The sequence below is a fragment of the Gekko japonicus genome, unplaced genomic scaffold (assembly GCF_001447785.1).
Source record: "Gekko japonicus isolate JY-2015 unplaced genomic scaffold, Gekko_japonicus_V1.1 scaffold3, whole genome shotgun sequence".
In the NCBI taxonomy this organism is placed as follows: Eukaryota; Metazoa; Chordata; class Lepidosauria; order Squamata; family Gekkonidae; genus Gekko; species Gekko japonicus.
In genome coordinates this window covers 2,143,022-2,154,148 of record NW_015170887.1, presented here as the reverse complement: position 1 = coordinate 2,154,148, position 11,127 = coordinate 2,143,022, and the positions used below count along the sequence as shown (strand labels likewise).

Here is an 11,127-nt window from a genome sequence, read left to right as displayed (position 1 = left end):
AACTTTGGGGTGGGCCTATCACCTATACACTCATAACATTTGTCTTTAATGGAGGAATCAATTCCTATATATTTAGCCTTTACACCAGAGCTGTTAAATGTAAAGCTCAGAGGGTTGTCAGGACCCTTGGCATCATCACTGAACCATCCTTAGACCCATGGAATAATGACCCCTGACCTGTAGCTGCTGTGCTTTCTTATCAGCTTCTTCCCTGTTCCATTCCAATTAGCAACCCTTGTGTCAAAGGGTGTGGAATTTGCTTTTTGTCAGCTTTCCTAGGAAGGGTGGGGACCACTGAGTCTTGGTCAGTGAGGAGGAGAATTAGTTGACAAGGATGCTTAGGATGACTGACTGCAATTGGGGGGCAGCTGTCTGGCACAGGTTGATTTTGGAAATCAAACACAGCTTCAGGACGTAGGCTTTAATTGTCGGAAGTAAAAGGAATGAAATTGATTCAGCACCTATTTTTTCTGGCCTCTTAAACGAGGCTGGCACCTTGGCCAGAAACATGAGCCCACAGCACTGAGATACAGGCAATTGTAAGTCCTTGTTTTGTTTATCTTTTTAATTTGGCATTAGGTTGAGATGCTAACAGAGTAGTAACTGCAGCTGCTGGGAGATTGGGAGTTACAGGATGCAAGTGACAAATGTGTAGCATTAGAACTAGTTAATGGTTGCTAAAGCACATGGCTTTTATAGCTGGAAAGCATAGCATAGCCCAATGATTAAGGGATTATATGCATTACAGCTGAACAATTTAAAAAATGGCTTGAATCCTGTGAAACTGCTCCCCTTCGTTTTCTCTCTTCTCCAACACTCACTTCCTGTGCCCCTAGCACTTCTGCATGTGTAAGAGATCCTTGAAGAGCGTGGCTCTTGTGCATGCAGAAATTCTTGTGGGCAAGGAAAGCCTCAGCAGCAGTCAGAAATGCGAGGAGTATGATTTCATAGGAACCCAAGCCCATGAAGCCTCAATCTTGTTTTCTTGCACTGTCTGCACTGAGGTAGAGGAAATAGGATTGTGATTTGGTCTTCTTAATTTGAGATAAAATTTCTTGCCAAAATTGTTGTATAGTTATACACTTCCAGGCACCTGGTATTTTTGGCCACTGTGTGACAGAGTGTTGGACTGGATGGGCCATTGGCCTGCTCCAACATTGGTTTCTCTTATGTTCTTATGTTGAGGAGAAGCTCTCACAGTCCTAAGGATAGAGGGCATGGAACAGCATCCCTGATGAAAACCATTAGAAGTAATATTGAAGCATTTTGATGGCTAGTCACTGAAAGGTCTGTTCTCAGTGGTTGGTCTCAACTGTATTAATCCCATTACAGGCAAGAAGGGCACCATGCCAAGTTCGTGGGGACTTACTAAAGAGCTGTTTCTGATCTAAGCCTGGAGAGAGTTTTGTTTCAGGAAGATATGCTCTGACTGGTTCTGTTTCTTTTGATGCCTCACAGAATGATCCCAGTCTACCAAATGCCCAAATCCCTTAAACTCACAGAATACAGTCAGTCTATGTTGGCAAGGTGCCACTACTTCATCCCACCCCCCAAAAAACCTGTTTGACCAGCACCAGCACCTACTGTGCTTTCTTCTTCTCCAACAGCCCCTTATAATGGCAGTCTCTTTCTGCATTTTTGCAGCTGAAGACCAGACCCCACCCCTTCAGTGCATAACATTCTCAGAGTACAGCTTGCATCTTGATATCAGCACCAGTGCAGCTCCTTCCTGTGGTATTCACAGATTGATTGCTTCTTCCATGATGAAACCTGAGATTCACCAGGTTCTGGAGACAGTTTTTGTGTTTGGGCACTTGACCAGTGAGAAAGGCTTTAACTGGTCATCTTATTGACTGGTATGGCAACCTTATTTTGCATACATAAAGAAATTAGCACCGGGCTGGTGGTTCATACTGCCAGGCTTGTAAATCACCATTTGTTTACTTGCCTGCAGTGAGTAAGAATTGCCTTCCAATGACCAAACACACCCAGACCATCACTGAACCTTGCAAATGTCATCTGCTGGGAAAATTAATTCTGCAATATTGTTGGATTCTCTCCGCTGTCTGACCAGCCCAGATGAGAACTGGGAAAATCCCACTGGCAAATTCACAGCTTTTCTCAAGCCTTCCCTATCCTGAGAGATTATACCAGAATCCCCAAGACTAAACTAATCAAATTCCCTTCTACTTTACATTCTGCTATTTTTTTCAGTGGGAGGGGGAAGTTATTGCAACCTTTTCCACCAGAAGTAGCCCAGCTTCTTAATAAAACCCGCCAGTCTTCCTGCTGCTTTCTCTTCCTCTCACTGTGGGAGGGGAAGACAGGCTGTAGGTCTTTGATGTGCAGCCCTGTAAAACCCATTGATGATGCCTTGTGTGTGCGCTCATGTGAGTCAGGACCAGCTCCAGTTCCCTTTGAAGTGCTCCATCGGTCAGGATGAAAGTGTGTGTGTGGGGGGGAAGAGTCCTTCCCAAGTCGTCAGGCCTTAATTGCAGGTAATAGTGGCTCTCAGTATCCGAGAGTGGGAGGGCAGCATCCCTCTTTTTGCTAATCCTGCAACAACATTCTGGGTTCCTGTAGTGAAAGGAAATAGCACACAGTGAACAAGCTGGAGAATGAAGGCTGCACATCAGGAATTGCTCTGGAGCTATGAGAAGGCATGATGGCTATAGAACCGACCCTCTTGGGAATGAACAAGGCGTTCCTGCTTGAATACCACCAGGTGCCTTTGCTAGGGGCGGCACATTAACTAGGCTTTTTAGAAAAGATTTGGCAATGTTTTCTTGTCCTCTATCCAAACTGCACACTCTGTTTTTGTACATTAGGTATGCATGCACCAGAATGATTGTGATATGGGAATGGCTGAGAGTCTGTGTGGTGTACTGAAGTACCACATACAATTCTGGTCACCATATCTCAAAAAGGATATTGCAGAGCTGGAGAAAGAGCAGAAGAGGACAACCAAGATGATTAAGGGGGTTGGAGCCCCTTTCATATGAGGAAAGTCTGGAAAGTCTGTTTAGAAGAAATAAATTCAAAAAAGACCAGCGAGGAGGGAAATTACATATGTTTATAAAATTACGTATGGTGTAGAGAATGTGGATAGAGTGACTTATTTTGCCTTCTCCCAAAATCCTGGGGCACCCAATGAAGTTGATGGGCAATAAATTCAGGATGGACAAAAGGAAATACTTCTTTACTGAATTAGTAATTGTGGGTTTCACTGCCAGTGGACGTGGATTTCACTGCCAGTGGACATACTGATGACTTTAAAAGGGGATTAGACAGATTTATGCAGGAGAGGTTCATTAGTGGCTACTAGCCATGGTGACTAAAGGAAACTTCCATCATCATAGGTAGCAAATCTCTAAATACCAGTGCTAGGAGACAACATTTACCTCTACATTTGCCCTGTTTACTGTCTCTCCAGGACAACAGGTTGGTTACTGTATGAAGCAGGATGCTAGACTAGATGGACCACTGGTCTGATTCAGAAGGGCTCTTTTTATGTTCTCATGATGTAGTGGTTAGACTGGGACTGGGGAAGCCTGGTTTCCCATTCAGACATGAAGCTCATTGTGTGACCTTGGGCCAAGCTTTCTCTTTCAGTCTAACCTACCTTGCAGGGGTTGTTGAGAGGATAAAACAAGAGGAGGTGGGAACCATGTATGCTGCAGTGGGCTCCTTGGAAGAATGGCAAAAAAGAAAGGCTAAAAAGGTACAGGCAGCTTAATTTCCCTTCCATGTACTTCCCAATGTATAAGCCGGGGGTGGTGGTAAATTCTTGCTTTACAGAATAAATAGAATAAATTAAATTGGCTTGTCCAAAGATACAGTATTTAGGAACTGAATTGACCCTGATTTCCTTGCTTCTCTGGAATTTGCAAACACTTTGGCTTGTAGAGTTTGAAGATAAGCTCTGAAATCAGCAAGGCAGAAACCTCAGCAAAATGGAATAAGCAGTGTGGCTGTTGAATGGAAGTTGTTTGTGTATTTCTATCACAGCATTAGGGTACATCATACTTTACAGATACATGAGCAGATGAAAGGTCCTTGTCCTAATGAGCTTCCAGACTCAATAGACGTGATGGAGAGAAGCAAGAATATCAAAGGATGAATGTTAGCAAAGGACTTTGGTTCGCTGAGTTGGAGATGAAGGGATGAAGCCTGCTACTCCTAAATTTGTTTCGGAAGCTTCCTCAAAAATCATTGGGCTAGCCCATCATTATACATAAGTTTCCCTACTGGAGCAAATAGAGGACCCCGGGGCCATTTCTGGTTGGGAAAATGGTGCAGGGCGAAGACTTAAGCGTCCTCTCCTCATGTGCCATGGTTCAGATCTGAACTGGGCGCCCATGTACCTGGGAATTGTGTTCAGTGCACAGACCTCCCAGAGCACATCTGGTTGACAGGACCAGGGTAGATATGGGGGTAGCGGAAGGACATAAGGACAATTTAAGGTCTTCATGCCTTGTTCCTTGTTGGCTAAACCTAGAAGATACTGTCACCACCAGTGCATATGACAGTGAGCACATGAAATGAGAAATCGGGTCTGTATGCCAACAGGCTTCAATTTATGGCACCAATAAAAAAAACTGCCATTGGGCCATCGCAGGTTCTGCCAAGCAGATGTGCTCCAGGAGTTTCCTGTTGAATTGTAATCTCTTGGGTATGTAGGGTCCCAATTTGAGCCTTCCCTTTTTCCATGACTTTAAACAGCCCCAGGAGCTGCTATTTCCCCTGTTGCTTACACAAGTAGCACATCAGTTTGACAGGTCCCAGAGCTGTTGCAAAGTGGGTCTGTAAACAGTGTAAATACTGCACCAAGTATTAGCTATCCAATTTAGAACACTCACTAAACGTAGCTGGCTTCCGAAGTCAAGCAGGCAAAATGGGCAAAGCTGGAATGCTACAGAGACAAGCTTATGCTGCTGTCTCCCTCACCCCAAGATTAAGACAACCAAGGAAGACTCTTATTTTGGAAATTAATATTTCCCCCCCTGCTTGGTTGGGCAAATGGGGAATAGCTGTGGGAGAACATGCAATATGATTTAGAACTATTGTAGATGCTCAAACCCTGTGTTATGTATTGAGCTTAAGCCATCCCTGAATGTGGACCTTGAACTGGGTGAGCTTGCTCCCCAATAACAATAGCGGACCAGGATTCTGGAATCAACCTGTAGATAAACGGTGTAATGTAAATAGCCTATCCTTGGGAGTGTGTGTGTGTGGGGTGGGGTGTTTGCATGCTTTATAAGCAGGGCTCAAACCCTGCTGGGTGTCCTTGTTGTGTTCCTGAAATTACTAAATAAACTAGAGCTGATCGCTACTATGCATCCAGAACCCAGTATTTAACATCATGCCTATTTATGTGAGGGTACTGCTCCCAAATTGCAACTGGAGCAGCAAAGTGGTTGCATATCATGGGCACTTGTTTCCTGTTCTTCTCCTTGGCATGATGGGGCCATTAATAACCTGTAAGAAAACCACACCATGCAAAAATGCATCGTCTCTCTTGGGACTGCAGAGGAGGAAACCATAGTAATGGTGTCAGTTTCATTCTGTCCTGATGTAAGAGTACAAGGAAAGCAGCTAGATGAGTTCTTCAGCAGTGCCAACACTTCTATTATTGTCCTTCATTGCTAGATCTCCACTTCATCGGATACGGCTTCAGTCAAAGAAGAGGAGATTCCGCGGTCTAACAGAGTACGGAACCTAAGGCAAAACGGACAGGTCACGCCACGCCGGCATAAACGCCGTTGGCCATCACAGCATGTGACAAGGAACCAGTTAGCATCGCTTCAGCCTGGTGGTACAATCCAGGAAGAGAGTACGCCTTTTGTGCTGGATTTACAGAACCTGCCGGGTTTAGCTAATGTGGATCTGAGTGCCCAGAACCCAAACATACAGGTAAGCCTGTGAACTGTTGGGGGCTTTACGTGTTAGACTGAGGACAAAATAAGGGTGAGCATAATCCATCATTAACTTTAAACCATCCCACATTATTTGGGGGGAGCTGGTCTTGACTTGAGCTAACAGACTGGTAGCAAGTAGAAATTTCATAGTTTGTAGAACAGCCACCAAGAATGACTCTGTAGATGCCCGTGCTGTCTGGTCGTGGTGCATAAATGGAGACAACCAAATGGTCAGTCTTAGCAATTACATTCAGACATGGAAGAGACTGCAACATCTTAAATATGTAAGAGTTGTTTGGGGCTTTAACCTGAACTTTGTGCTAAAGGCTCTTGGCGATGTTACTATGAAGTCTTCCCAAGCATTTGTGCCCATTAAGACAGCTGGCCAAAGCATTCTTTGCTAGTCATGGCTTCCATATTCTTATGAAAAGCTGCTGCTGCTGTCTTGGATGGAGCACATAATAGTCTAGCTGAGCCTTGCATATAAATGCACAGGAGTTGCTAACTCTGGCCATTTTTGCTAGCCCATTTGCTGCATATACTGAGGTAAGCCATCTACATCCTGAAAGAGGGAAAAGAAATCCACTTTACAGAAACTTCCCTGCTAGGTTGGGGTCAGTTCGTATTTACCATAGGCCAATTGCTATTTACTGGCCTCAGGGTTATGAAGGTACAGATTATATTATCTAGCCTGAAGCCCCAGAGATGGCTGCAGTTGGGCTTAATTTGATCTAGGAGTGGGATTGCTAACAGGCATGGAGAAAGGGTGTCCTGTCTCTTTAATTGAGGTTTAATTGGTGGAATTGAGCTGCTGAAGCTTTTCATGGCATGAAGGTAAATAACATCCCATTAAGCTATTAAAGGGACAGAACCCTTTTCCTCCAGGCCAGTTGGCAATTACAGCTAGCACAACAGGCAAAGGTGATGAAAAAGGGTATGTACCACAGAAGATATCTGTGACTCCATCTGCAGCCATGGATTTAATATGTTCTCCCAGCTGCAGATCTGCTCTTCCTGGGGCATATACCTGTTTCCAGAACAAGCTGACTAGGAGCTTTTCTGTCTTTTGGATTGATCTTTAATTTGTTGGCCCTCATTCAGTCCATTACTGCCTCCAGGCAGTGGTTTTGAGCCTCCATAGTCTCGCCTGAATCTGATGGAAAAAAGAGAGACTTGGATGTCATCCACATATTGGTGACTGTTGATTCCAGGGGAGGAAGAGGATGATAAAAAAGGTGAGAGGCCTTGCAGAAAGTAGGATTAGGAGATCTATATGAGAAAGTGGTTTTGTCAGGAGCTTTCTGGAGAAGTGGCTGTATGTATGTCACTCAAGAGAGAAAATTTAATTGGTAAGATGGCCAAAGATATGGAGATTCTTGTGGATGAGATGTTTTGTCACTGTTAAAAGGGTTCCCTCAGTGGAATATTTTGCTTCTGCTTATCCAGCTTCTGAAACATTTCTTCTTGATATCTTGGCTTCCAGGTGACCATAGAGGTAGTAGATGATCCTCAGGCTGAGATGGAGATGGACCTTCTGAAGGAAACCAGCAATGACTGGTCTCTGACTTCTTCTGAATGGCTGTCCCACAAAGACCTCTTTTGGCCCCTCTTCTGGGAGTACACAGACCCTGTGGAGGAGAGGGATGAAGACGGCAACTTGGATATAAGGAACCGAAAGGAGGAAGAGGAGGAGGAGGAAGAAGAGGAGGAGGAAGAAGACTATACATCAGAGTATGATGATGAGGAGACGGTTCTGAGTGGAGTGGGAGGGGACTGGGACCAGAGGTGGCCCAATCAGAAGAACTGGATCTTTAAAGAGAAGTACAATTATGGTGAGCTTCCTTTCACTACCCACGGTAGGTTTGTAGAGCTGAACTAGGGAAGATGAAGAACATATCTTTTCAGTGGAGCAAAGGGTGTGCTTGCATTTCAGTACCCCTGGTTGTTTCTGTTCCTCTCCAGCTCCCATGAAACTCAGAAGCCTAGAATTAGCCAGTAGAATTAATCCAGCATGTGAAATTCTTAAATGCCCCTTGTACAGAAGCCTTATGTAAGTTTCAGGCGCTTTCTGTTTTGTGAGTCTAAGGTCATTTGTGAAGCTGATAGGTATGGGCTGCTCTGTAGGACACTATTGCCCTGTGCAGAGCAAATGGAACAGAGGCCTTCAGGTAACCTGTTTAGCCCCTCCCCTGGAATGGAGCAAAGAGCAGCAGGGGAGGAGGTGTTTGAGTTCAGAAACATGACACAGGGCAAGGGTGCTTCCTTGGCTGTTATTTATCGTAAACACATGTTTAGGCGATCCATTCAAGGATCTCCCAGTGTCTTATACAATTTGGCCATAAATGTGTGTGTGTGTTTTCTGCTCTGGATCCATAGACCAAGTGTCTATGCAATGTGCTGTGTACATGCACAGAAAGAACCTTTGCCCCACTTTCCATGTGGTATAGTATGCATGCATTTCCCAACAGGGAAGGTGGGAAAGTAACATATAAAGTCTTAAAGGTGCCACTGGACTCAGGCATGAAGTGACCGCAACTCAAGGACTGAAAAGATTAGAACCTGTAATTAAGTAATCCCTGGAAATTTAGAAATCTGCTTGCCTGTGATCAGATCGTGCAAAGCAAAGACTAGGTGGCTTTGATCAGATTGTGGAGTTGTGTGCAAAATCCCAATTTTCAAACAAACAAAAAAGTTAGTGTCTTAAGCCATGTTTTGAGAGAACTCACGTACACACTGATCCCTCTTCTGAGTTCCTGATTGTAGCATTATATGAGGAAAGAGATGTGTGCTGCTAGGTGAGAGAAGTAAGCCCAAACTAGTAATCCCAACACCAGTGAACCCAGTCTAGTCTTTTCAGACTGTGTGTGCCATTGTCCTCCTTTTCCCTTCCCAGACTATGAAGATGAAGAGGAATGGAGCTCTTGGTCCCCCTGCAGTGTCACTTGTGGCAGCGGCAGCCAGAAGAGAACCCGGTCTTGTGGTTATGCTTGTACTGCCACAGAGTCAAGAACCTGTGACCTGCCCCGCTGTCCTGGTATGCCTTTCAGTCCTCCTCTGCTTTGGGGGCTGCCTCTGTGCAGTGAAATGCCTCTAAACAGTTCAGGTCCACCAGCTTGCCGCCAAATTGGATTGGATCCCGTGGAAGATTTCCATAGAGGGAAGGGGGGAGTGATTTCAGATTATTAGCCGCCGCCCCCTTCTGCTTCAGATCTCTAGCTCTCCTTCATGCTATTACTGTGGGAGGGGTCCCCTTTCCTCCAGGGGTAGCATTTTGGCTAAGCGAGGCAGGGAAGTCCTGCTCTGTGGATGTATATCTCTTCTGACCACAGAAATCTCCATTAGACCCAAGCTATTTGCCCACTGAGCTACTTCCTTTCTTGATTTTGAGATGAGCAGCAGTCTTAGCCTGTGGCATCCAAAATAACACAATGCATTGTGGCACTTTGGTAACTTGTCACTTGTATTAATGGCATAAACTTTCATGTGCTACAGCCTAAATATGCTGTGTCTCATGAAAGCTTATGGTATAATAAAGGTGTTCGGTTTTTAAGGTGCCACTGCATACTTTATGCCCTGACCTGGACAGCCCAGGTTGACCCAATCTCGTCAGATCTTGGAAGCTAAGCAGGGTCGGCTGTGTTAGTATTTCGATGGGAGACCACCAAGAAAGTCCAGGGCTGCTACGCAGAGGCAGGCAATGTCAAGCCACCTCTGAACATCTCTTGCCTCGAAAACCCCACAGAGTCACCACAAGTTGGCTGTGACTTGACAGACTTGATTTTGAAGGAGGAGGACCATACCATTTTTCAAACATTCTGGAAGGATGGAAGGGAGAGCCCAATAAAAAAAATGCAGAATTTCTGCTTTCTCTTTGTGCCTCTTATTTGATCACTGGTTGAAAGGCAGCATCTTCTGCCTTTCCTGTCTCAGTCTAACCTAAAGAGGATTTGAACACCTGAAGCTGCCTTCTGCTGAGGGTATCAAGGGCAGGCACTGTTTATGCTGGCTGGCACCGGCTCTCCAGGGTTTCAGGGGGGGGGGGGTTTCCTGATCACCCACTACCTGAACTTTTAACTGCAGGCAGGACTGGGGATTGAACTTGCTGTGCACAAAGCACAAAGGGATCCCGAGCCCCTCCCTTAAAGGTGTCCCTTTCAGGATCAGTCTGATAGTTCTTCTTGTGGCTTTTAAATCACTGATTCTGATTATCAGCTTCACTACTTCTTTTCTCAGACTCTTGATATATTGAATACATCAGGACAAAGCCACTAACTTACCACAGTGGATCAAAATTGAATATTTGGGCCTTTCACTTGCAGATTACGATCTGGAACATGGGAACAGGATAATATACAGGGGTTTGACAAAACTCTGCTTCTGATTTTGTTTTGGTACATCTTTTCGTCTTTAAAATAATTTTTCTGGTTAACATTAAAATCATGAATACAGTATACAACAATTAATCAAGTCTTTAGCTGAAGATTAATTGGACCCTAAATACCCCCAAAGCTGTCGAACCCTAATGTTGTGCATCTTCTGGATGGAATTTGTCCATCCTTGGAAGGTGTATTTTATTTCATTACATTTTTATCCCACATTTGACCATAACATTCTCAAATTGGCTTACACTCTTCAAAATACAACTTTATCTTTCCCCCTTTCTTCTCCCCAATGTACAAGTTCCCATGTTGCATAGCAACAGTTCCTTCCTCCAAGAGCAAGGGGGGCTTAATACCCTGAGAACCCAGCATGGAGGGTTCAGATTCTGCTCTGCCTCTGAGGTTCACCCTGACCAGTTGCTTTTGTGCTTTTCTCAAGGAGCAGATGGGGAGTTGGCTTTCACCACTGAAGAGCCGCCATTTGAAGCGGAGAATGCCACAGAGATCTTAAACTCAGGTCAGGAAAAAAAGTCATGTCTTCAGGACCAGGGGATTGGTTATTGTTGATGATGAAGAATTCATTGGCACAGAGAGATACCAACAGGGACATGCGTATTCAGCAATTCCACACAGGCTCAGGGATGAGGGTGGGGAGACAGCATTTGTTATTGGCTGTAGAATTCAGAATCCTTAAAATTTTCACTTCTACTTTTAAATCAGGTCTCTAAGACCTAGTGCTGCAAAGATAGGTTGAAATATCTGTGGACAATGCCTGATGAATTCTCATGATGGTTTCCAGTGGTGGATCTTCAATTTAGCTCCTCATTCCT

At 44.7% G+C, this 11,127-nt stretch overlaps 1 protein-coding gene across 1 annotated transcript in view; it reads left to right on the top strand.

Annotated features, from left to right (window-relative positions):
- Window positions 1–11,127, top strand: part of ISM2 (isthmin 2) — a 38,100-nt gene that overhangs the window by 24,201 nt on the left and 2,772 nt on the right. The window contains exons 2-5 of the mRNA XM_015418361.1: window positions 5,650–5,913; window positions 7,402–7,750; window positions 8,812–8,952; window positions 10,737–10,814. Of these exons, the coding sequence (XP_015273847.1) occupies window positions 5,650–5,913; window positions 7,402–7,750; window positions 8,812–8,952; window positions 10,737–10,814 (832 nt within the window). The remainder of the gene's footprint in view (window positions 1–5,649; window positions 5,914–7,401; window positions 7,751–8,811; window positions 8,953–10,736; window positions 10,815–11,127) is intronic.